The 26,618-nt window shown below is 41.1% G+C and overlaps 2 protein-coding genes across 5 annotated transcripts in view; both read left to right on the top strand.

The window, feature by feature from the left end:
• The window catches only part of CEP70 (centrosomal protein 70), a 2,129,610-nt gene that overhangs the window by 563,495 nt on the left and 1,539,497 nt on the right, over window positions 1–26,618 (top strand). The window lies entirely within an intron of this gene.
• The window catches only part of ZNRD2 (zinc ribbon domain containing 2), a 534,970-nt gene that overhangs the window by 128,348 nt on the left and 380,004 nt on the right, over window positions 1–26,618 (top strand). The window contains exon 2 of the mRNA XM_044075004.1: window positions 4,544–4,692. Within this exon, the coding sequence (XP_043930939.1) occupies window positions 4,544–4,692 (149 nt within the window). The remainder of the gene's footprint in view (window positions 1–4,543; window positions 4,693–26,618) is intronic.

Raw genomic sequence — 26,618 nt, 5'->3', positions numbered from 1 at the left:
TTCCCTTCAGACCAATCCATCCTTTCTTCTTAAGTTGTCATCGCCAGTCAATATCAGTCAGACCATCCATTTACCTGTGTAAAAACAAACTCCACCTGCTGGATGTTCATAGGCAGTTATGATTCTACTTGCACAGGACAAAAAATTTCCGTAAATCTGATCAATTGTTTGTATCCTTCTATAAACCTTTTTTTGGGGAAACCTATCTCCAAGGTCACTATTGCTAGCAGGATTTCTTCATGCATCCTTCAGGTCTATAAGGACAGAGGCACATCTCCTCCGGGTCAGGTGAGAGCTCATTCCACTAGATCCATGGCTACGTCTGCGGCCTTTTGATCTAGAGTTTCTTTGGATGATATTTGTTCTGCAGCTACTTGGTCCTCATCTCATACATTCATTTCTCATTACAAATTGGATTTGATTTCCAGAAGGAGAACATCCTTTGATTCCCTGGTGCTCCGGAATATCCTTCAATGAGGGCCACCCAGGAGTTTAGTAGCTGGGGACTCTGTTCCACAGGTTGAAGACCAAATGAAGTAAACTACTTTAGGTAAAGAAGTTATGTACTCACCATAACATTCCATCTGAGAAGTTCTACTTCATTTGTCTTCAACCACCCCCCCCCTCCTTCCCCCGGACCTTGGCATATGAACAGCCTACAGGCTGCAGTTATAGGTCATAGGCATGTTTCAGGTAGGGTTATCATTATATGATTCAGCATCAAACTCGATCTGGGGGGTTGGAAGATAGTGGAGGTGTGTTATGGGTAAGGGGAGGAGCTTGGAGCTCAGAGCTGATGCTAGTAAAGTTGCCGTCTCGGATCTGATACCCACAGGTTGAAGACAAATGAAGTAGAACTACTCAGATGGAACATTATGGTGAGTACTTAACTTCTTTTTATAGCTCATTGTAGGCTATATGGTATCCACAACTTTTCCATATTTAGACAGATTGCTTTTGTCTCTTTGTCTTTTTTTCAATCAAATGAATTCTTTCTCTCTTCACTTGGGTGAGAGATTTTACAAGAGGTAGGATTCCAAGAACATTCAGAGAAGTTTTTTTTGACTCCTCAGTGATTCCTGGGCTGGGGCTGTCAGGACATCTCAATTAAAGAACTTTTTCTTCCAAAAAAAAAAAAAATATCTAACTCTAACTCTGTTTTCCACACAACTTCAGTCACTGAGAGGGGACAGAAGATTTTGGGTCTGGGGTCTATATGATTCTCATGATACCTGGCAAGACCCTGGCAAAGAAATTCCAAATTTATCTATCTGGTCTCTCTCTCTGGTCTATCAACATCATTTGTCCCCAGTATTCCCATCATTTGGGTTTGGCAATAGAGTAGTTTGTCAATAAGTTTAGTCTCCGCTTCTCCCTCCATGTTCCGAAGCAGTTGGTTATCACAGATGCATCTGACTTTGCTTGTGGAGCACTTTCTGGATAGTACTGCAAAGTATGTGGAACACCAAAAGGCAAGCAGCATATATATAAAAAAAAAAAGATGCCACTACCCCTACTCTACTGTCTGACTGTCTGTGTCCTGTCCCCCAGCCTTCAAGTTGTTTCAGACAATCCAGACAATATGTGGTACATGTATAATTTATATACCACCTTTAGGAATTCTTTGCAGAGACTAGCCATGTTAGCTGTTTTTCTCTTCTCTTCACTCTTCTCACTCTACAGACATTTCTGTCAGGAGCAATGTATTATTGGCTAAGCAGGACAAGGATCAAGCAAAAAACTTGATGGGGGGTCCAAAATCAAATTTGATCTCCATGTGGGTCTTGTCCTCTTCCTCCATTCTCTTTGGATAATAAGCTGGCAAGATTTTGCATTAGGACACCATGCAAGAAAGCCTGAAAGACTGATGTCTCTTCTTTTCCTTCTTTTTGGTTTTCTTTCCCCTTCTTTTTTTTCTATTTATTTTTTTTATTATTAGAAGGGCTAAAAAAAATGGAAAACTCCAATGTCATTTCTGGAACTTCGCTCTGACCAGGGCAATCTTGGTCATCCTTCTTTAGAAAAGAGACTAGAAGTTTCCACTACAAGCCTCCTACAGAGAATGTCACTACAGATCCAAAATCCAGGGTGTTTGCACCCCAAGCCCAATCAACTTTATTTTCTTTAGGCTTCTGTTTAGTGAGGTTGTGCAGCAGGTACTAATGGAAGCAAGAAAGCCTGCTACTAGAAAGACATACTTTAGCAAATGGGAAAAGTTTTCTAGTTGGTGCCAACAGTGTAACCAGCACAAGTTCATGGCTAATTGTTCTCTGGTTTTAGAAAATATGTGAGTTGCTATCCTATGGCCTTTTTTACCATTCTATCAAAAATCATTTATTGGCCATTTCTGTATATCTGCCCATGGATTCCCCTTTTTCAATGCATTCTCATGTCAAAATGTTTTTTACAGATGTTTTACCGTAAGAGGTCTCAAAGAAAGCAGGTGCCCCCTTCTTGCGGTCTTATTTTTGTGTTAGAGGAGCTAACACTTGCTTCATTTGAACCAGGAAATCTGGCTGACTTGAGGTTCTTAATATGGAAAACAATTCTATTGATTGCTCTGACCTCTGCAAGGTTTTATGGCGAGTCAACCATGTTTCATTTTCCACAGATACAGGGTTTCTTTGAGAGAGGATCTGTCTTTTATGCCTAAAGTGGTATTCAAGTTTACTTTTAAGCCAAAGTATCCTTTTCCCGATCTTCTTTACTGACCCTAAAAGCGAGGGAGAAAGAATATTCCTTGCGTTGGATGTCCACTGACATTACTTTCTTGATAGAACCAACTCATGTCTTCTGATCAGTTGTTCATTTCTTGTGAAGGTAAGAAAGGACAACTAGTGTCAAAGCAGACTTTCCAAGTGGTTGTCTGGGGTTATTACCTTTTGTTATATTTACCACAACAAAATTGTTCCAGGCGAGGTCAAGGACCTCTCTACCAGGGCCTTGGCTTTATCTGTGTCTTTTTGGAAAGGGTTGTAATCTAGAAGCAGCAACTTGGTCCTCTATACATACTTTTACAAAGCATTATTAAATGTGATTGCTTCTCTAGGTCTAGAACAGGCTTTTCAAGGACCATTCTGCAGGGGCTCCCGGATTCTTATTTTTCCATTTCCCTAATGTAGTAAGCTATGATAATCCACCCATATAGCTAAGGCTACTACAGCAGTTATCAATATGATGAACATAATATAGTTGTGCAAGTAAACATACCATAACAGTAGATGCTCAAGTGATCACTGCTGTAGTAGCCACTCCCTTCCATCCATCGCCTTGATTTTGTGTGTTGCTTATCTCAGGGTGTGATTATTTTTTTTCTTTCTAGCATTGCCCTTTCAGGGTTTAGCTTCTCTGTCTGTCCTTCTCTGTTAGCAAAAAAGCTTTGAAGGGCTTGGTGCCCAAAGTTGTATATAGTTGGCTCAGCTTGAGCTGCCAGACAGTTTGGCTGGTGGATGATGTCCTGAAGCTTTGGAAGCTGGTTGACTGTTGTATCCTTGGCAGGATATAACCCATGTAACTAAGGCTACTGCAGCAGTGATCATTGATTATCTACTGCTATGGTAAATTTACCTACAGAACTGTACTGGATTGCTGGGCCTTGCACTGTTTAGTTGTCCTTTTGTTTTTATGGCATGTAGATAACATGGTGTTATTGGTGGGGTTTATACTGTTTAGTGAGTGTTAGTTGTATAACCTGGCATCTGGATAACCATATTACTGCTGCTTTGATTGATGCCAAGGTTGGGGAGATTGTGGAAGCTGGAGGAATGGTTATACAAAAGGTCTTCTCTGAAATGCTTGTAGTAGCCTAGTTGATGGAAGAAATGCGTAGTCTAATGGTTTGGAAGGAGGACTAGGAAAAGCAAAAGAAAAAATGAATTATTATTTGATGGTAGTTTAACTTATTTCCTCCACTACAGCTCTTTTGTGTGTGTACCTTTAACTCCCAGTGGGTGTGACTTGAGCCTTTAAAAAATGAAATTATCACCTTACAGATCTAACAAATACTCATTGACAGAGTTCAGACATCAATACAGTTATGTTTGCTATCATGTATGCTTCAAGATAAAATATTCTGATACTCTGTATGTAGCATGGTTTTGGAATTATTAATGCAAATATGAACAAGCAACATTTGACACCTAGAGGTGCAGTTAGGAGGTAACTGCAGAAATGGCTGGAGGTGCACTCAGTTGTAATGAGTTAATAAATGAGTTACTACAAAGGTCAAGTGTGAATTACTTATTGGAGTATGAAGGTGTGTAATAAAGACAACTTGGATGTATATATGTTTGAGTAAAGCACTGAGTCTAGACAGCCAAGGATTATTTTGCTACTTTACAGATGTGTGTTACAGACCTGGAATATTGTATGCAGTTTGAGAGCTCATTGAGGAAAGGAAGAATATAGGTATATAATCTGTGCAGAGGAGAATGACTTTGATTGTTAGTGTGCCAGTGGATCTGAGTTGTGAATGTAGACTGAAATGTTTGAATTTTACTGTTTACATACAGTTTTCTTATGGTACTGTAACTGATTTGTCTAGATGATGATTATAACTGGGAACCACCATCAGAAGCTGAAATGAAGGTGATTCAGGCACGAAGGGAACGCCAAGATAAAATCAGCAAACTTATGGGAGATTACCTACTTAAAGGTTATAAAATGCTGGGCGAGTGCTGTGGCGACTGTGGGGTAAGTAACAGTTGTGTCCTTATTCTTTGCCTTGCAGCTTTTTTTAATGTCTTTCTAAACAAGGTTATGTTTTAAGATAACTAATTACCAGAGTATGTGGAGTATACCAGCAGTGGCCAGGCTTCAAAGAATTGATCTGATGTTGACTTCATTTGCTCTTCAACCTGTAGGTTTTGGATCCTAGCATCAGATCAACTCGGCTGTATACTAAAGCTGTAGGCTTCCACATCTGAGCTCCTCCCCTACCCATAATGCTCCCCTCCTCCAAATCCCCCAGATCTCATTTGCTGTGTTTAGCTAAGCATTGGGTTCTCGACTTTCTGTGCTGCTCTGGGAATTTTTCCATCAGTCAGTGATACCTTTTAAAAAAATTTCAAGTTTTTGTGGTTAGTTCTGTCTCTTCTTAGACTTCACTTTTCTTTTTACCTCCATTTTGCCAGGGAAAGTTTTTTTTCTTTGAAGTCTCTTTTCCTTCCCTTCCCTTCTGTCTATTTGAGCTAGACTTTTTATATCAATATATTTTTATTACAGTTTTTTTCTTGTTCCTAGTCTTAAGAAATAATAATAGTTTTCTTTAGTATTATGCTTAGTTGCTATAGCCATTTGCTTGTTGTATTCCATTGCTTTGCTGTTTCCGTTTTTTGAGCATGGCTGATCCTAAATCCACTGGGTTTAAAAAGTGCAGTACTTGTGGGCACAAAATCCCACTTTCTGATGCACATGCTGAGTGTGTTTGTTTAGGGGCGGCTCATCTCGATTCCTCATGTACTGTCTGAGCTGGTTTTAATCAACGAGCACTTACTGACCACCAGAGCAAACTCATTCTGAAGGGGAACCAGCACCTCTCAACCACCTTGTAGTCCTCAAAGTCAAAAGAAGAAAGAACAAAGCCTAAAGTTCCTTTTATATGGAACAGTCCTTTAATGTAGCATAAATACGCACATTAGAACTCGACTGAGCACTTTCACCTTAACATAAACTATACAGGCATCATCAGAGTCTGATGATGCCTGTATAGTTTGTTAAGGCAAAAGTGCTTAGTCGAGTTTTAATGTGTGTGTTTATGCTACATTAAAGGACTGCTCCATACAAATGGAACTTTGGGCTTCGTTCTTTCTTCATTCTGAAGGGGCTCTTTCCAAGTTCTTCCAATTCAGGGGCTCACCCCCCCCCCACCAAGAAACACCAGGATAGGAAGAGATCCCCCAGCAGATCTCGACACTCAGGGGATCTTCCCACCAAAATTCCTAGGCCTTCTGAGCCGACTGCTTCAGCTCCGATAGTTATTCAAGCTTCCCTCCCTCATCGGAGCCATAGTTTTCTCCCCCGAGTCTGTGTCTTTTAGACCAAAGTCCCCGCTCTTGCACCAGCCTAGGCCCTCTTCCAGGCCTGCTTTGGTGGCTTCCTCTGTTAGGTTCTCCCGCAGCCTCTCCAAAGCTGAGGTGGAGAGTATTATGATAAAATTCCTCAAGGCCCAGATCCATCTGGGGATCCTGCTTGCTTCATCCCATCCTGGATCTGTGAGGAACATCCCTGCCTTCACTCCTACCGCTCCTTCTCCGATTCAATCCCAGATTTCGGAGTTTTCGGGTCCGAGCCTCCCTGGAGCCGAGATATCAGAGCTGACGGGTATGGTTCCCTCTGAAAAAAATGGCAACCGAGTGTAGAAAACACTCAAACCTTTAATAAAACAACAAAAGTGGTGTTACAAAGCGCTTTTCGTCTAGCTCACTGGCTAGACTTCCTTAGGCAATTCCAAATTGTAACAAAGTGATATTTAAAATGTTAAATTAATCACATGACTTCTACACGTAATTATATTAAGTCGTCTGTTTAAATTTAAAAAGACCACCATCACCAAATAAATGCTGTTAAAAATATATACAAGTATATTAAATATATATAATAATTCTCCCTCAACAACACCAAATTCTTCCTACTATCAAAATATTTTAAATAACTAATTCATTCACATTGTACAAAGAGCTGTCACATTAAAAACAAGTACCTTGTTTGTGTCTTTCGGCTTTTCCTGGTTAGGGGTCACCACAGCGGAACTCCGGTCCGCTAATGATTGGTAGTGGATTTTTACGTACTGGGTTGCCAGCCCTGACGCACAACCTTCAACGAAGGCACGTCCCATTCACATATGCCTCCACACAGAAGACGCTCTAGCTGAGAATCGAACGGGACAACGTCACAAGTACCTAACTTGTATAAATGAAAGTATTCATAAAGATACTCATAAAAATACTCTTAAAAATACTATTGAGTTGCAATACCTAACTATATCATTTTTAACCATCACCGTCATTTTTTTAAAAAAAAAAACTGTTACAGTTGTGTCATATAAAAACAAGGATAGTAATTTGATAAACTTAAAAATTCACACCACATGACTACGGTTAAAGTGAAACATTTTACCTCCACACATGTTTTAACCGCAAATATGGCAAAATAGTACAAGCTTCATTTAAACCCGGATGTTGATGGGCATTCAAACAGAGTTTCCATAATAACTCCAGTTGTGCCAAAAATAGAGAAGCAGGTCCATTATTGTCATCTTGTTTTACTTGATCAGTGATCAAGAACTTAAACCTGTGGTGTGGTGCTGTGGAAATGTGTCTAGCCAGTGCGTTTTCTGTCCATCCCTTCCTAATTGCATACACATGTTCATAAATTCTTTCTTTAAATTTTCGGTCGGTTTTCCCGCCATAGAAGGCAGGACAGAGAACGCACTTTGCGAGATATACTACCATTTTACTATTACAGTTGTACCTGCCCTTAATTAAATACCTATAGTTGTTAACAGTAAAATACTGGCCTGTTGCTACAGTTCCACAATAATTGCAACTTTCACATTTAAACATTCCTGGTGTTCTAGTAGTTCTAACTAATGAGGTCCCTATTAGATTTTTCAAGTTCCTACCTTTCCTAAATGTGAAAGTTGGTTTAACACCTATTTTCTGAACAATATCAGATTCATTTATCAAAATGTTCCAATTTTTATAAATAATTTTCTTAATCCCTACATCTACATTGAAGGTCAGTATAAAACTAGTGCTGTACGGTTCAGATATTTTCTGAGTTGTTGTACCATTGGCTCCACTTAATTCTTCACTATCATAAGTTGTTACCACATTTTCAATATTTACATTACTGTTGTTTTCCATTTTATTTAAAACTATAGGTATTTAATTAAAGGGTAGGTACAACTGTAATAGTAAAATGGTAGTATATCTCGCACAGTGCGTTCTCTGTCCTGCCTTCTATGTCGGGAAAACCAACCGAAAATTTAAAGAAAGAATTTATGAACATTTGTATGCAATTAGGAAGGGATGGACAGAAAACTCACTGGCTAGACACATTTCCACAGCACCACACCACAGGTTTAAGTTCTTGATTATTGATCAAGTAAAACAATATGACAATAATGGACCTGCTTCACTATTTTTAGCACAATTGGATTTATTATGGCAACTCCATTTGAATGCCCATCAACATCCGGGTTTAAATGAAGCTTGTACTATTTTGCCATATTTGCAGTTAAAAAGTATGTGGAGGTAAAATGTTTCACTTTAACCATAGTCATGTGGTGTGAATTTTTAAGTGTATCAAATTACTATCCTTGTTTTTATATGACACAAACTGTAACGTTTTTTTTTTTTTTTTTTAAATGGTGGTGATGGTTAAAAATGATATAGTTAGGTATTGCAACTCAGTAGTATTTTTATGAGTATCTTTATGAATATTTTCATTTATACAAGTTAGGTACTTGTTTTAATGTGACAGCTATTTGTACAATGTGAATGAATTAGTTTAAAATATTTAAAATATTTTGATAGGAAGAATTTGGTGGTGTTGAGGGAGAATTATTATATATATTTAACATACTTCTATATATTCATAACAGCATTTATTTGGTGATAGTGGTCTTTTTAAATTTAAACGGACAACTTAATATATTTACGTGTAGAAGTCATGTGATTAATTTATTTAACATTTAAATATCACTTTGTTACAATTTGGAATTGCCTGAGGAAGTCTAGCCATTGAACTAGACGAAAAGCGCTTTGTAACACTACTTTTGTTGTTTTATTAAAGGTTTGAGTGTTTTCTACACTCTGTTGCCATTTTTTTCAGTTTGTATAGTTTGGATTACAGCAGTTTGTGAGTTCGTCAGAGGTATGGTTACCTCGACTGCTACGGTCTCACTGTCTCGCCTGGCTCGGACTGTTTCGGAGCTTAGTGATTCTCAGAGCAGTAGATTTGGCACCAGTTCTGAGGGGTTGATGTTGGCTACAAAATTTTCAGAGCTGTCTCTTTCTCTCAGACCTTCAACATTTGACAGTTCAGCTCCGACTCCCCACTTGGACCCAGGGGTGGTTGGGGCTCACAGAGCTTCCTCGTCAACAGCTTTGGCTCCGGTGGGAGTGCCTGGGGTGTCCCAATCTCCCTCAGCTTTTGAGGTGGTGGAGAGGGTTCTCTCTGGCACCCAGAGGAGCCTCAACTCTGCCTACTTTGGACTGTCGTCCCTCCCCAGCTGCATCTGTGTCTAAGGCATCCCCTCCGTCTTCTGGGACAGCCTCCATCCTGCTTCCCATTTGGAACCCGAGAGTATTCTGATACCTGTCCAGAACCCGCCACTAAAGAGGTCTCTCAGAAGTGTACGTGTGAAAGGAGACATGTGGATTCCCCTTTGGAATCCCTCACTGTGGACACCGATCTCGATGAAGGAGAAGGGTCCCCCAGATCTCCACCCGAGGATGTCTCATTTGGAGACATCATGGAAATTCTCCACCAGAAGGGTGGCTGGTCTCCCAGAAGCCCTAATCCAGAGGAATCAAGCGTTTCTGGAAGTCTTCGGGTCAGGGCCATCTACTTCTTGGGTGTGCCCCCCTCCCTCGAGAACCCTCTTATCGACCATGTGTCCCGCAGAGCATGGAAGGAGCCAGATACACTGGAACCTATCCCTAAGCCGCTCAATAACTTGCTTAGTGCCCCTGCTGATCAACCACATTGGAATGAAGGGATTCCTGTCAATGCTATGGTGGTTGCAGCTGCCACCAGAAAGGACCTAGCTCAGCAAAGCTCCTCTGTCCATCCCCTTAGCAGGGAGTCTACGGCTTTGGACAGGTTCAGAAAGCGGATTTACACTTCAGCGTCCTTTGCATTGTGAGCGATGAGCTACCTGGATCACGTAACCACGGCTACAGAGGGACTTGGTCAAGGAACTCTCTAGCTCGGTCCCAGTGTCCATGTCTGCTGAGGAACAAAAATCCTATTCTTCAAGAATGGCCACCCTCCAGTCTATTTTCTAACATGTCCAGGAGGTTAATCTCTCATGCAGCAGAGGCTGCTGGATCAGGCATCGTGACTTTTCAGAACCCTATAAAGGTGTCTTTTGTCAATGCTTCCTTTGGATCGACCCTTTTTGGTCTGATGGTTAGACAAATGATTTCAAAGTGAAAAAGATGGAAAGACCCTGTCTGCCATCAGGATACGCTTCTCTACCCTGCAGTGGTCCTTTTCTAGGAACCAGTGCGGAGGTAAAAAGTTGTGGCTCCGTAAGTCACAGGGTCCTTTCCAGGATTCACAAGGAGACCTTTCTCACAGAGCCATAGGGGGGAAACGGTTATAACAGCTGCTGCCCTTGTGGCAGAGTGGGTTGATGAATCAAGGGTCTCTAAATTCTCTCGGATAGACCCAGTCAGCGATCCTGAAAGATTGCCTGGCTGCTCTACTCTGGAGGCAGTTGGGGGGCGTTTATCTGTACACCCAACAGCCTGGGAAGCCATCACATAAGATCGTTAGATGTTAAAGATTATATCCAGAAGCTATTCTATACCCTTTTCCCAGAAACCTCCTCCAAGGAAGATCCTCCCCAATGTTCCACCCAATCAGTGGGAGGCTGCAGCGTTGGATATTGCAAAGCTGCTCTCAAAAAGAGTCATCCAAAGTGTTTCCCGGACCAACTCAGGTCCAGCTTTTACTCAAGATTCTTTTTAGTGCCCAAAAAGATGGGGGACCTCAGACCCATTCTCGAGCTTACTTCCCTAAACAAATCAGTTGCCATCTCAAAGATTCGAATGGTTATGCTACAGTCCATTCTGTCATTCCTGCAGAAGGACAACTGGATGTGCTCTATAGACCTTCAGGACGCGTGCTACCACATAAAGATGAACAGGTATCTCCACTTCAGGCTGGGAGCCAATCACTTCCAATTCCGAATACTGCCATTTGGTCTCACCACAGCCCCCAGGGTGTTCCCCAAGTGCAGGGCAGTTTTAGCAGCTCACCTGAGACTGCAAGGATTCCGGGTGTCTCCCTACGTAGATTATTGGCTCTTAACTGCTCCCACCAGGCATCAACTTCTTCAAGCCAGAGAATATCTACTTCATCTAGATTCAGATTGATAGATATGCCCAAGGTCGAACAAATCACATCTTGTTCCAGTTCAGGTTATAGATTTTATAGGAGCTTGTTTGGACACTCCTCGGTTCCTAGCCTTCCGTACTCCCAACAGGATCTCCTGTGTGAAATCTCATGTCAGAGAGGTTATAGACCCTCCTCCCCAAGCCAGTCTTGTTCTTCGGGCCTTGGGGTCCATGGTGGCGACAATTACTCTGGTTCCCTTGGCCTGCCTTTACACGAGTGCTTCAGTGGAACTTACCTATGCAGTGGTCTGTTTTGCATTACCATCTGAAATACTCTATCAGGATCTCTTGGTCATGCAAACAGTCTCTCATTTGGTGGATACAATCAGATAATCTTTTCCAGGGCTAACCTTTTGTCCTTCCTTTCCCCTCGGCCACTGTGACCACGGACGCTTCTCAACTCGGGTTGGGGGGGGCATTATTTGGGACAGGCAGCTCAAGGCACTTGGTCCCCCTTAAAGACCAATTTGCATATAAACGCTTCAGAGATGAGAGCGGTACTTTTTGTGATGCAACCCCTCCACTCCTCTCTTCCAACTAGAACTATTGCTATTTAGACAAACAACATGTCAGCGGTCTAGTACATCAACAAACAAGGAGGAACGAGATCTTATCCGTTGTGTAGAGAGGCCATTAGGCTGGTCTCTTCAAACTGCTTTCTCGTAGGTATGCACATTTCGAGGAGGTCAGACATCCTAGGGGACAGGTTTAGCAGGGCCATCCAGATGCCTCACGAGTGGTCTCTAAATCTGTAATGACAAATATAATCTTCCTGAGATGGGGTCAGCCTTGCTGCAATCTGTTTGCATCTCCCTCCAACACCAAGTGCAGTGAGTTTTTTTTGCCCTGATCCCTCCCCATTGACAATCACAGAAAGATGCTCTAGTCCATGCTTGGCCCCTTGGTCTACACTTAGCCTTCCTTCCTTTTCCACTCATTCCCAAATTTCTACAGAAAGCATAGAGGTTGAAGTGCCAAGTCGTCCTCATTGCCCCCATTTGGCCCCACCAAGTGTGGTTCCCCTTTCTTTGGTCTCATCTGCTTTGTCCATCTTGGACTGTGGAAACCTCTCCAGATCTCTTGTCCCACCCCTTGGGACACTCCCATTCAGATCTTCCAAACCTGAAGCTAACCTCTTGGTTTCTCCACTTCCAGTGACGCAGTTAGAAATATTTTGACTGCAGCTCAGAAACCGCCCACTAGGAAGCCTTACAACAGTAAGTGGAAGAGGTTCTCTGTTTGGGCTCATCAGTACAATTTAGACCCTTTTTCTGCATCATTGTAGTCAGTTTTGGAATTTCTGGCTCACCTTTTTAATAACTATGCAAGTTTTTCTACAGTTAAGGTACAGGTTGCTGCCATTTCCAATTTTCATGTAGGGGAGAACTCTCTCTCCCTAGCTTCATCCAAACTATGCAAAGCCTTCCTGGTGGGTACCTTTCTTCTGCGTCCTCCTATTGAGGATCTGGCCCTTCCTTGGACCTCTTCTTAGTTCTTCAGGCTTTAGTTTCGAAAGTAGACTTGAAGTTCTTTTCCTGGAAAACTGTTTTCCTGGTAGCTATCTCTTCTTCTAAGAGGGTTTCTGAGCTACAGGCTTTGTCTTGCAAACTTCCATATCAGGTTTTTCGTTAGGATAGACTTACCTTGCATACTAATCTTTCCTTTTTGCCCAGGGTCACTTATGAGGGTAACTTAAACCAAGTCATCAGTCTTCCAGTTTACTTTCCGAACTTTGAAGACAAGGGAGAGTATCTTCTCCTTACGTTAGATGTACACAGACAACTAAGTTTCTATTTGGAGAGAACCAAAACGCCCAGGAAACATGACCAGCTTTTCGTATCTTTTTCTAAGTCTAGATTAGGTAAACCAGTTTCCAAGGTTACTCTAGCCGATTGGATTAATAGTTCACATTAAAGTCCATTCTACTAGATCTGTTTCTACCTCCTCAGCCTTTTGGTCTAAACTCCCCATAGATTAAATTTATGCAGCTGCTACATTGTTCAACCAGCATACCTTTATTTCCCATTACAAGCTGGATATTATTCCTTTTGTTCTGCTGTGGTCTGGAATATCCTTCCTTGAGGGCCTCCCAAGTTTTATTTTAGTAGCTAGGGACTCTATCCCATAGGTTGAAGAGCAAATGAAGGCAACATCATCAGGTAAAGAAGTGATGTACTCACCATAACATTCCATCTGTGTTGTTGCCTCTAATTTGCTCTTCAACCTTTCCTCCCTACATCACCCTGCCTTTTTCATGGACCTAACAGATATTGTTGGGACAGATACTTCTGTTTCCTTTTTGAGCTCCTGAAATATCATAGTTTGGCTAACTCTTTTATTTTGAGTAGTTTCTCTTACCTTTGGTGCTTTGATTATGTGAGGTACTAGGTTGCAGCAAACTCTGTTTGAGGGATTTGGAGGAGAGGAGCGTCATGGGCAGGGGAGGAGCTCAGATGTTGGAGCCTACAGCTTTAGTATACGGCCGAGTCAGATCCGATGCTCGGATCCAAAACCCGTAGGTTGAAGAGCAAACGAGGCAACAACACAGATGGAATATTATGGTGAGTACATAATTTCTTTTTATTGTAGATGTGCAGCAATTTATTAATGTGCACACTTAATGCTGTCTGTAAAATACTAAGAATCAAAGCTTAAGGTAATCTGATTTGCATTTTCCCCTTAAATATTAGTATGAATATGGTGTAAAAGGAAGTAAACTTTCCAAAATATCAGGTTAGAAATACACATCCACAAAAGACTTCATGAAACTGTTAGACTTTTATGTGTGAATTGCTGTATTATTTTAACTGCTGTAAAAAGTCTTGATACCATCACAGGTCACATGAAGTGATGTTAACTTTATTATGGTGCTTGTTTTGTTCCTTGAACCTTATTCACCGTTACACAGAAAACAAAACATGCTCAAACCTATTACGAGCACACACCACATAATTGTCTGTAGGTTTTGTGTTTGCTGCAGGATAAAGTGATAGGTTTCAGTTCCAGTGCCCCCTCTGAGGACTGAACTTCCTTCTTGGCAATACCGTGTTGTACTATGCTATTATGCATTGGGAGAGAAAGAATAGCAAGATGACACTGTCAGGTGTTGCTGTATTTTGGCCAGTGGTGAAGTGGTTATGGTAAAATATAGCTTAACTGCATCCATCTGTGATGTTTTAGTGTTACAGAGTTTTATACCTTTTAATTACATTAGAAGATAAACCAAGATTAAAACTATTAATAGTTTTTTTAAAGTACATAAAAAGTCTGCATGTGAATGTGGTGCAGGCAGTTCGATAAAATAGCACCTTTCACTTCAGTATTTGTAACTGGAAATTTTGCGGCTGGTTTTAATTGAAATAGATGCTTTTAAATAGATATTATAGCAGTTTAGAATAAATCATTTGGCTTGTCTTAAAGTGTTACTTATACAGATTCAATAAATTGTTAATTAAGTTTTATGTGCGAGAGAATAAAACTAATGACTTATCTGTGCTATTAATAGTAGGATGTAGTTTTACAGTTTTATAGTTTGGTGATCAAAGTTGATAGCACACTGATATCAGCAGTTCATTCAAAGATCAGAAAACTTTTTTTTTGTGGTGACCATTCTTCCTTGAAATTTACTTGTATGTTTTAGATTTTGTGTGATCATACAAAATGCATAATGTGAATAACTTTACCTGGAGTTATCAACTGATCCCTGTAGTGCTCTTGTTTTACTGGTGATTCGGAATACAGTCTTTTGCCGTTCTGAAGCACTTTATTGGTCAAACAGCTAGAGCAGTAATTTGATAGTCTCTGGTGGAGTCTAAAGAGTGTTCTGTGCGTGTATGCGTTCATGAATGTTGCAGCAGTTTATCAGTATCACCCTTATTGTGATCAGTAAAATACTAAGAATCAAAACTTAAGGGACTCTGATTTGAATTTTCTCTTTAAATCTCAAGTATGAATATGGTGAAAAAGGCATAAACCTTGCCTGTGATATAAATAGGACCTCCTGGAGAAACTGGTATGTATGTATTCCAAAGACAGTAGTCTTCTGGAACAGACTCCCTATCCATGTGAAAACAGAGTTCCTCTCTAAACCAATTTAAGAAGTGTAACTTGGACAATTAGATGGTGAATAGGAAATTCATCCCTGTTTTGGCACCCGGTTACCTCCATAAGGTCACGGGTGGTTTGTGCGACGGTCACTTGAGCAAAAGTACAACGGCAAAAATTCAGAATGGCACTTCACAGACGTGCGAATACCCTGTGCCATTCAAATGACTGATATCTGTTCAATGTCGGGATTCCACCAATTGAGTTTCGACATATTGCTGCAAACACGTTCGGAAATTTGGTTTTCTTGGTCGATATCGTGCACAATCACACAAACCATTCTCGACCATATGGAGGTAAACCTTTGGCACTTATATCTCTAATGGACACAGGCAGCCTATAAAGGGTTCATCTCCCAGTCCCCTGTTTACATTTAACGAGGGTACCCGAACTTGTCAGAGATTTGGGATGTATGGCTAGGCTTAAAAAGGCTTTTGTGGTTATTAGCATAGTAAACACCTATGAAGCAGAGTATGTGCAGTTTTTAGTACACTTTGTGTCTGCTTTATCTTATGTGAAATACTGAACTATAGTTAAGGATTGGTAGGTTTACTGAGGATCCATGGGAAATACAATTTTCATTTTAATATTGTTTTTAATTGCAAAACCGAGTGTGGTGTTATATTACTAATGCTTTTTGAATTTGTTTAAACATTGTGGTATTGTGTAATAGTAGCTGATTGGTGTTGTAGCCACTCTGATTTCTGCTTAATTATGGGTGCTGTTGCTATCATTGGCTCATATGTGTGCTGACATCAGTTGGAGAGCCTGTTGGTGTACAACTGTTTCCCCTGTAATCCCCAAAACAGCAGTGCACCTCCAGCAGGTTAATTTTCATTTGCTGAGATGGGCTAGCATTCATCTCATCACCCACTGTAATTTTATTACATTTGTTATTATCTCTCTTGGTCTAGTGGGTCTTTTCCATGTCATCACTGTAATGTAACTACCCAAATACATCTGGCTATCTAATGAACGTTTTCCATCTCAGCATTCTGAGATGAGTAGGATAAGTATTTTGGTGGTCTAGTGGGTCCTGTTCCTCCTCTTCATCACTGCCATAAGAATTTCTGGTTCTCTGATAAACCTTCCCCCTCCTCCCCACTCTGTATTCTGATGGTGTAGGTGTCTGTTACTCATCATCACTGTAAAGTGAGGGGCCCATAGGGTCTTCTGGTTATCAAGTGAACCTTCCCATTTTCATCACTCTAAGGTAACTGCCATTAGTATTGCTGGTGGACCTCACCCTTAAGATAACTAAGATAAGTATTCCTGGTGGTCTAGTGGGCCTTCTTTCTCATTGTTCTGAGTCAACTAGAGTAATTGTTTTTGGTTATCTGTTGTATATCTGTGTCACCTTTTTACCTACATTATGCTGTAGCTGTGATGTGACCCATACTCTCACCAGACCCACTGAAGAATATCCACAGCTTTCACTATCTATGTCTACCTACGTAGTACCTAGAATTGTCCTTTGCTTGTTGTTTTGGTTGGATGAGGATGGGTGATGATGGCTTTGGTGGGAAGTGGTTGCAGGTCCTCATATATTGTATTTGTTAACCAGGTAAGTGGGCTGGTTCAAGGACCCTTTTCAGCCATGACCCAAGTCAAAAAGACAAGACGACATGAAATTATTACAAGAACACGTACATTACAGTGGAAAGAAGTAAATTAAGAGTAATAATGCATACTTAAGTTACTAGACCATGCTAGCATGCACAGTAAATGGGACTACTCAATTTTAAGTTAGCACTAATTTCAGCCATCAGTTGTGCAGCAATCCGTGCAGACTAGCCAGCATCTCTGAAGCATTTACACGTTTTCATGAAGCAAATAGCCTCTAAGAGATCTTTGAATGAGAGAAGCTTTTCTGTTGCCCTAATGTCATCAGATGTATTGTTTCATAAGGCTGGCACTAACTTTGCAAAGGCTATTTTACAGATGGAAGGAGTGAAGGGTAGTCTGTGTAATGAAGTACGTTCATTACTTCTAAGGGAATGTACTTTATCTCAGAAGAGCAACCTCCCAAGTAATGGAGGCCAGTAGCACTCCTTCAGCAGCTTATAAGTTTGCGTAATAAGTAGCCAGGTGGCTGTAGCAGTTACTAGATGCCACCTGTTGGACTTGAGTGTAGCATAATAGTACTGAATAGTACTGTCTTATGCTCAGACGGGGGGCATAGCCCTTGGATTTTTAAAGAATGTGTCTTTAGTGTGGATCACAGTTCTTGATAACAGTAGAAATAAGAGCAGCACAAAATGTGTATTAAAAGTGTGTTGTTGTGATGATGCAGTATACCATCAACAAAAATTTGGTATGTGGGAATGATTGAAAAAGAGAAGGAGCACAAGCTCAGTGATTTTTTTCCTATCTATTGATAGTTCTATGTGCCTTTAACATCTGAAGCACTATTTCCTAGTCCAGATTTCAGAGTGCTAGTCCAGATTTCAGAGTGCTCCATAAATGTACGAGATAGAAGATAATCAGCCATGCTGCAGGTAGGGCAGTAACATTTTTGGTGTATGCTGAAGCACCTTGAGTACTCTGTCTGGGTATACCACATATCAGAATGAGGTAACAGATGGTTCATTAGACCACCAGGGAGACTTGTTACATAATTCTTTGGGTAATCCAGGAGTGGAGAGAGAATTAGCCTGCCAAGTGATAACCAATACCTTCTAAAAATAACAATTACTGCAGCAGTAATATTAGCTAAACTGACTCTGAGTGATAGACTGTTGTAACCATCACTAAATAATCTGTTGTGCAGAATCTTTAATTTGAACTTTCTGCAGTTAAGATATCGGCAGCAATTTTATGAAGTTTTTAATTATAAATACCTTCACTTTTGGATCTTTATCTCAAAAACAGTAACAAAGGTAGGTGACCTTCAGCTAAACTCATTTAAATAAAACAATTAACGTTGAGAAACTAACCTTTTCGCAGTGTTTGTGTGGCATGAAATGCAGTCAACACATGCACAGAAACACAAGGAATGTGTTGCATGAGATATGCACCCACAAGCCATCTCCTCTATGTTCTTTGTTTAAATTGGCGTTGCAGTAGTCCTGGCTACTGGGACTGCAGACACAGAAGACTTGGTTTCAGGCCCAACTTCCAGGGCTCAGAATCTTCTCCCTTCTAGACGTGGCAGATGTGTAGCTTTAAAGGATAGCAAGATGTTCCCAGTACGAGACCAATGTCTGCACATGCCATTATTTTAGGTCTTTCTTGCTGCAGTTTGCAACATATGTATTGATTAGTAGGATTCAACTTGTTCTGGAGCTTCTAACAGAAAAGTACCTCTGGGGAATTTTCCTATGAATGCTTTTACAATAGTTGGTGACTTATTTGGGCAGACTTGTGCTTGTTCAGTCTTATGTCCATTTATGCATGAGGGCATGTTGGGGTCTCAAACATTATTGAGGACTGTAGTTTTTTCAGGGATTTATCCCTAAAACCCTGAAAAGCCAGCAGTGCTACCTTCTAAACTGCTTGGATCAGAAGAAGCTTGAGGCCTATACCCAATCCACCATGGTATCCATGAATTTGTCTACGGCTTGGCACCTAAACCTCCCTCTCTTTAGTTGGCTCAGCTTGAGCTGACTGACAGTTTGGGTGCATATAAGGCACCTTGAAGCTTTGGAAGCTGGCTAGCTGTTATATCCTTGGCAGGATATAAACTGTATAGCTAAGGCTACTGCAGCAGTGATCATGCTAACATCTGCTGTTATGGTTAAGTTTACTTACACATCTATACTTTGCAACTCCAACTTCTGGCATATTGTTACAACTTAAGGATGTAGGCCCTGGTTGGGTTCTTTTGCAGCCCCTGAACAATCCATTGCAGTGTCCTGAGCTGTTTGGCAGATCCCATTTGGAGGCCAGCACCCCAGGAAAAACTGGCACATCCAATTGAATTGATAGCCATTATTTGTCTTTGGTAGGGACACCCCACTGAGGACTCCTAGTACAGATGCCCACTTCATAACTTTGAAAGGGAAGGAACATAACTCTTTCACTATCCTGGTAAGGAAAGCTGTTGCTGGCAATAAATGGGGGTCCAAAACCTCATCCACAGATCTGGACTTCTTAGACAGACATCCTAACTAAAAAAACTCGGTGAGAGAGAGAGAGTTCACTTTATATCAAGTAGGTCCTTACCTATGCAACTGTACTGTACTTTTGAGCAGTTAGCTTTGGCATGTTTTCTGTTCAGCAGCTATTAACGTCTGTAACTTCAAGTTGTAGCTTCTGCATGTCAGAAGGGGATTTGAGGAGGATACTTGCTTTACAATCATTAACAAATTTGGTTAACCAGAGAGCCTAACTTTTTATTTGGAGGTCAGAAAAGTATATGTCAAATAGAGGACCTAGTACTGATCGCCAAGGGACTCCACTGGTTACTTTCATGCTTTCTGAAGATATCCCTGTCACCCTAACCATGTGGATTCTATCAGTTTGTTATTCACTTAACTACATAGGGATCAGTTTGGAGCTCATTTAGCTTGCTAATTTATGTTGGCATGTAGTATAGCATCGGATGCTTTGGCGAGGTCAAGATGTGCTATAAGGACAACATGACTGCTGTCAGTGTCTTGTGCTACTCTGTCAAAGAAGTTTACCAGATTCATTACAGATCCCAAACAAGTGGACCTCATTTGTGAGAGGTTTTCTCTAAGCTTTACAGTCTCTGCAGCTAATCTCTGATCCCTCTTTGTCTGGAGTCCTCTCTGATAAAAGAAAGAGAGAGTACCTTCCTGAGAACAGAGATGATGACGACTTTGAGAATGAGGAGAAGAAATTGGATTGTTTTGGTCCCCTTTGGTTATGACATTGACAAAGAAGGCACAGTTTCCTGTGTCTCACCCACCTACAGAGGAAATCTCATTTGGAGATGCTGTATGTAGGATGAAAGAGTATTTCAAATGGAGCGCCAAGGAGGTGTCAGATTGCCCCCCCCCCCAAAAAAAAAGTGCTTTGATTTAGTGAGTCTGGATGCTCCCAAGCATGTGGCCATTTCTCATGTTTTGGGGACTCTAGAGGATGCTTTTTCTGGTGTAATGCCCACATACCTTAAAAAAAACTGGCAAGTTATATAGCCTCCAGAAGTCCCACATGTTCCTTTGCAAGAACTTTTTTAATTGCAAACAAGAAAATAACCAGTGCGTACTGAATGTCCAGGTGAAAACCAAACTTCAGAAAAAACATATACGAACTGGACAACCACAACTGAAGACATGGCTTTAATAAAAATGATGATAAGAATAGCAGCAAACAAATTCCATGTAAAAATCAGATAAAAAAGGACAAGCGCTTTCACATACAAACATATGTCCGATATGAGGAAGGGTGATATAAACAATGCCCTTGCCAAACATCTGTCTGAATGCCCCAGACATGATTTTTCTTTTAGGGTGTTGCATGTTTTTAAAAGTGAGAGGTGGTGACTGTAACAACTGTTTGGAGCAACTGGAGATAAAATGGATTCTTAGGATGCAAACTTATAAGCATCCAGGGTTGAATAGTCAGGTTAATATCAAACCCATTTTGAGTGGGCGGAGGCTTAAGACATATAGGAAGTTGCATTGATTGTATGAGGAAATGATGTCATTTTTTTGACGCAATTTTCTCTTGTTTTTGATAGGTCAAGTGTTAGTTTAAAAATGTTCTTGGTTTTTTTGTTTCTTATAGGATCTGAAGAAGCTGTATGCGAAAGCGCTTGTCCTTTTTTATCTGATTTTTACATGGAATTTGTTTGCTGCTATTATCATTTTTATTAAAGCCGTGTCTTCAATTGTGGTTGTCCAGTTGGTGTATATGTCTTTTGCAAGAACTTTTTGGCAGACCCAGCAGTGGTGTCTGCGGAGCTGGAGAAGAGGCCCAAATTGGTTCCTGCCCCCCAGTACTCTCAAAAATGACAAGGTAAGCTTGATGCTAGAGTGGTTTAGGAAGGCCTTCAAATTCATAAACACAACATAACCAGATAGCAAATTGCTGTCCAGAGTCAAGCTGTTGAAGAGATTGGCGAGGTGACTATCTGGGACCTGAGAATAAAATTACTAGAAGTCACCCAGACTGCTAGTCAGCTGTCTAAGCACTTTATTGAGTATAGTACAGATACTTTATATATGGCATCCAGGGTGGCAGCCACATGATCAGTTATAAAAAGACGTGCATTGCTGAAGCTACAACCTGTTCCAGAGGATATGAAAGTGCAGCTTAGTCATCCAACACTAGATAAGAAGCTGGACTTTGGGAACTCTGCTAGCTAATTGTTAAGTGAAACAAAGAAAAAGGGCAAGAGTGTGCAGAGTGCTATGCAGTTTTTCACTCCCCTGTGCCCAGGTGTAACAGGAACTACCATTTTTAAACTTGGTCCATATTATATCAGGCAAATGGAAAGGCAGACCAGAAAAAGGAAGGGGTGGGAGCAGACCAGTACAAGAAATAACAGTCGGACCACAAGAGTCCTCCATCCTTAGGAAGCAGCCATAGCTTTGTAACTGTATTCCCTTTCTCCCTTATGTATATTCTTACCCTGCCGGTCCACCATTCTCAGTTTTAAAGCTAGTGGAAAGGAAAACCCAGAGCCAAAGAGACTGGGAGGTCGTTACAAAAAAACAGATGCATGTTACAGATCAAAATTTAAGGTTGCAAGCTGCAGTTTACAAAGCTGACAGGATCACCCTGTGTGTAAAGACCAGGTGCATTTAGTTCCTCCTGTTCTCTAGGAACTCCTACAGCTAGGGGTTTAATTAAGGGTTAGAATTTAACGTCAGAAGGGAGCAAAACAAGGGGTTCTACTCGAGGTTATATTTCTGGTGCCAAGAAAGGGGGGCCATGGGAGACCCTTCCAAGACCTTTCATAAATCAGTGCTTACCTCAAAGTCCCTAAATTCAGAATGTTGTTGAGGGACTGTTTACCAAATGCAACTGTACTGTACTTTTGAGCAGTTAGCTTTGGCATGTTTTCTGTTCAGCAGCAATTAACGTCTGTAACTTCAAGTTGTAGCTTCTGCATGTCAGAAGGGGATTTGAGGAGGATACTTGCTTTACAATCATTAACAAATTTGGTTAACCAGAGAGCCTGACTTTTTATTTGGAGGTCAGAAAAGTATATGTCAAATAGAGGACCTAGTACTGATCGCCAAGGGACTCCACTGGTTACTTTCATGCTTTCTGAAGATACCCCTGTCACCCTAACCATGTGGATTCTATCAGTTTGTTATTCACTTAACTACATAGGGACCAGTTTGGAGCTCATTTAGCTTGCTAATTTATGTTGGCATGTAGTATAGCATCGGATGCTTTGGCGAGGTCAAGATGTGCTATAAGGACAACATGACTGCTGTCAGTGTCTTGTGCTACTCTGTCAAAGAAGTTTACCAGATTCATTACAGATCCCAAACAAGTCTGATACAACAGACTCTTCAGATTTTGCTTGGGGAGCAGTCCCCCATAGGGGTAAAGGTGCAAGGCGGCCTGTGCAGCTATTCAAACCAGCCAACACTCATCAGTATAAAGGAGATGTTAGCTTGGGTCCATGCTTTGAAATATTTTCATCACCTTTGGTCACCAGAACCTCTCCAAGTGATTACAGACAGTACCACACGCATTTGGTACATAAACAAGGAGGGGGCTACAAGGTTATACCCCCCCACGCAGGCTGGCATTGATGGCTTGGGAGGTAGCACTACAGCTTTCTCTAACCCTTCAAGCATTTTAAACTCCGTTAGAGCAAAACATAGTGGCGGCTTTTCTTAATCCTTCAAGCATTTTAAACTCCGAGCAAAACAATGTGGCAAGCAAGTTGAGCAGGACCTGTATGGACCCTTAAAAATGAAAATTGAACAAGGGGGTGTCTTCAGAAACTGATACAGCTGTGAGAAACATCACGGCTAGATCTGTTTGCCTCCTTTCAAAACAGCAAACTAAATGAATTCTGCACCTGGACTCCTTTCAAACAAGTCTGGTGCATTTTCATTCCCTTCGACAGGAATATTCCTTTATGCTTTTCCACCCTTTCCACTGATTTGCAGAGTTGTTAAATTTCTGCTTTCCAGGTTAGGGGTCGCCACAGCAGAACTCCGGTCCGCTAATGATTGGCAGTAGATTTTCACGAATGCCGAGGCGCCAGCTCGATGTTTAACCTTCAACTAAGGCACACCCATTTACGCATGTCTTTCGAACGCCCACCCAACCATGGGGAGGACATGCAGACTCCACACAGAAGGCACTCCCCGCACTCCAGCTGAGAATCGAACCGGAGAACCTCTTGCTGTGAGGCAACAGTGCTACCGCTGCACCACCGCGGAAGTAGACTGATTTACAGAGTAAGTCTGAAAATTTAGAAGGATTCCTCAAAAACCATTGTGGTGGCTCCCTTTTGGCCCAGGTGACACTGGGTCTCCCTACATGTAGAATTGTCGAAGGGCAGCTACCATAAGCTTTCTCACAGACTGGATCTACTCACGTAAGACATGAAGGAGTTTGATACACCCCAGTCTCAATGAACTTCAACTGACTGCCTGGGTGATTCAGTTGTAATACCTTTTAGTCACTTATTTCATGGGGATGTGCAGCTGGTACTAACAAGCAAGAAATCCTGCTACTAGAAAGTCATGTATTGGTAAGTGGAAGCATTTTTTTAGTTAATGCCTAACGAGTAGCCAGGGGCCCATCAAGGATTTTGTACCACTGGTATTCAAATATTTGTGAAAGTTACTTTCGTCATGCTTCAGCTCTTTTTCTTATCAATGGACATCTTGTGTCTAAACAGACATTTCTAAGTGATTGTCTGTAGCTATTGCTTTTTATTATTCCCACCATGACAAATTCATTCCAGGCAGTATCAGGGTGCAATTCTGTTAAAGCCTTGTCTTTGATGGCATACTGGAAAATGATAGACTCTAGAAGCATTGTTAAAAAAACAGTTACAATGTGTTCTGTGCATATCTTTATAAAGTATTACAAACTAGATTCCATGGTGAGCTTCACTAGGACTGTTCACTAGGGTCTACTTGATCCGTATTCTTCCGCCTCCCAGGTTGGATATGTTTTGGTAATCAGCCAATATACCCTAAAGGATACTGCATCAGTGGGAATGATGAAGCTGTATAAGGTTTACTGTTATAATGTTGAGGTGAGAATGCACCCATATGAAAAATTTGAACTACAGATGTTCGAATGTTTCACATGGGTGCATTCTCAATGTTCGAACATTTGTATTGACAAATATACTGTGCATTCGCTAATATAAATTCGAAGAACTGTACACAGATCGCGGTACAGTGTAGTTAGGGAAATTCATCCCTTTCCTTACTGTAGTGTGATCTTGGAGTTGGAATATATAGTTAGCAGTGGGTGTGGGGGGTGCAGAGTGGCATGCCCCCCTGCAAAAACCTGATGTCAGGTATAGGAGTTTACTGTACGTGAACTCCTATATGGACATCAAGTGCTGTGTTTGAAAACAATGTTGAATCTGGTGAATTCGATCAGCGGATTCGACATTGTAACTCGTTCTATTTTTTTTTTTACTTTCGAGGTTTACTTTCAATATGTCTGTCGAAAAATTATTTTGACGTTCAACATATTGATAGTAAACCACTGTGTAAATTGCACTTAGCCATAATAGTAGATGTTTGAATTCCTTACTGCTGCAATGGCAGCACCCACCATCCATCCCTGTACTCTTTGTATAAAGTTGTAGTTGGGATGTAAAGTGTGCGTTTTTGCTTTATACGTATCAATGTTTGTTCAGGATTATTAGGTGTGTGTGTGTGTGTGTGTGTGTGTGTGTGTGTGTGTGTGTGTGTGTGTGTGTCCCTCTCCCCACCATGGTGGTTCTTCCACACGAGGCACAGTGACATCTATGACCAGTTTAGAGTATCCAGTCCACCTTCTGCATGTCTTTGGATTGTGGGAGGAAACTGGAGCTCCCGGAGGAAACCCAAGTGAACACAGGGAGGATATGCAGACACCGCACAGAAGGCACCCCAGCTGAGAATTGAACCAGGAAACCTCTTGTTTTGAGATGACAGTACTGTTTGCTGCCCATGGACAGGAAGGTCCTGAAGAAATCTTTACTCTGACTGCCTGCTCCACGGAGGGAATTCAGCAGTCAGATTGAAAGTCGGTGGGGGCAGAGCTTTGTGAAGCTGAATGGTGGTTGTTTCCTGGGCAGGAAAGTAAACTTATATAACCTAAAGGCTACTGCTACAGTGAGGAATTTGAATAGCTACTGTTATAGGTAATTGCAACTTGTACAACTATACCTTAGCTTCATATTCAGCGAGAGAGGGGAAAAAAACAGTAAAACTGTAGAAAAATGACAGCACTTACAACAGATTTAAACAGACAGCCCATAATCCACTTGAAAAAGTGGTACAAACAATAAAACGTCTTCAGTTAATAGCTGTAACTTCAGATTCAGAGAAATCGTAGTAAAATACAGAAAAAAATGGCAGAAACATCTCCAAAAGTGATTTAAATGGTTAAATGTTTTTAAGTGCAGTAGAGTAAAAGTATTTTCCTGCTTTTTGGATGCAAAATGGAGTCAAAATACCTTGTTTGGTTTTAGCTTGTGCGGAAGAGCTTCAGCTTCCAAGAGTCTTAGAGTAAGACCAGCAATAAACTGACTGCTTGTGCATTGTAAACTAACTGGGAAATGAAATCTTTACACAGCTGAAGCTCTAGCGTTTGTCTTCCCAGTACTGCAGCAATCACCCCCCCCCCCTTGAGTTTAAGGGTCTATATTAGAACACTGAACTTTCAGCATTTAGAGTGTTCTAATATCGAACCCTATTAATCGAAAATTAAAACATCGAACATACAGAACAGCAAATTTTTTCATAGGGAAAAAATTCACTGTTCCAACACAAGCACGCCAAACGAACAGCAATCCACACACACCTAAACTCTTACACCTAACTCTACACTAAACTCTACATACACCCCTAACTATCCACTTACCTTAACCCAAACCCTAACCCTAAGGTCCGTCACTATCGCACAGTCACTTCACTCGCGCCCTAACTTACCTACCCCGCCCTAACCCTCATGTCTACACAATCGCACACTTACCTGAACCCGACCAGTAACTTTCCACCACAGAGCTGAAAATACCAAAGCAACAGAAACGGACAACCAAAATCTTTCCCTAGGAAAAAATTTGTTTTTCTATTTCTTCGATATTTTCAGCGTTCGCTGAAAACAGGTCGATATTAGAACACTCGAAATTTTGAAAGTTTAGTGTTCTAATATAGACCCGAGTTTAATGATGTGTCCCTTTTAAACCAAAGGAATATATTTACATAGTCTGGATGTTTGTAGCTGTCCCTCACCTTTTTTCCTTAAGCTAGTATTTGTGCTAACTACTTACAA

This window comes from Protopterus annectens, chromosome 6.part0, assembly GCF_019279795.1.
Source record: "Protopterus annectens isolate FY-2018-M chromosome 6.part0, PAN1.0, whole genome shotgun sequence".
In the NCBI taxonomy this organism is placed as follows: Eukaryota; Metazoa; Chordata; order Ceratodontiformes; family Protopteridae; genus Protopterus; species Protopterus annectens.
The sequence above is the reverse complement of the archived record's forward strand: the minus strand, read 5'-3'. Positions and strand labels throughout refer to the sequence as shown.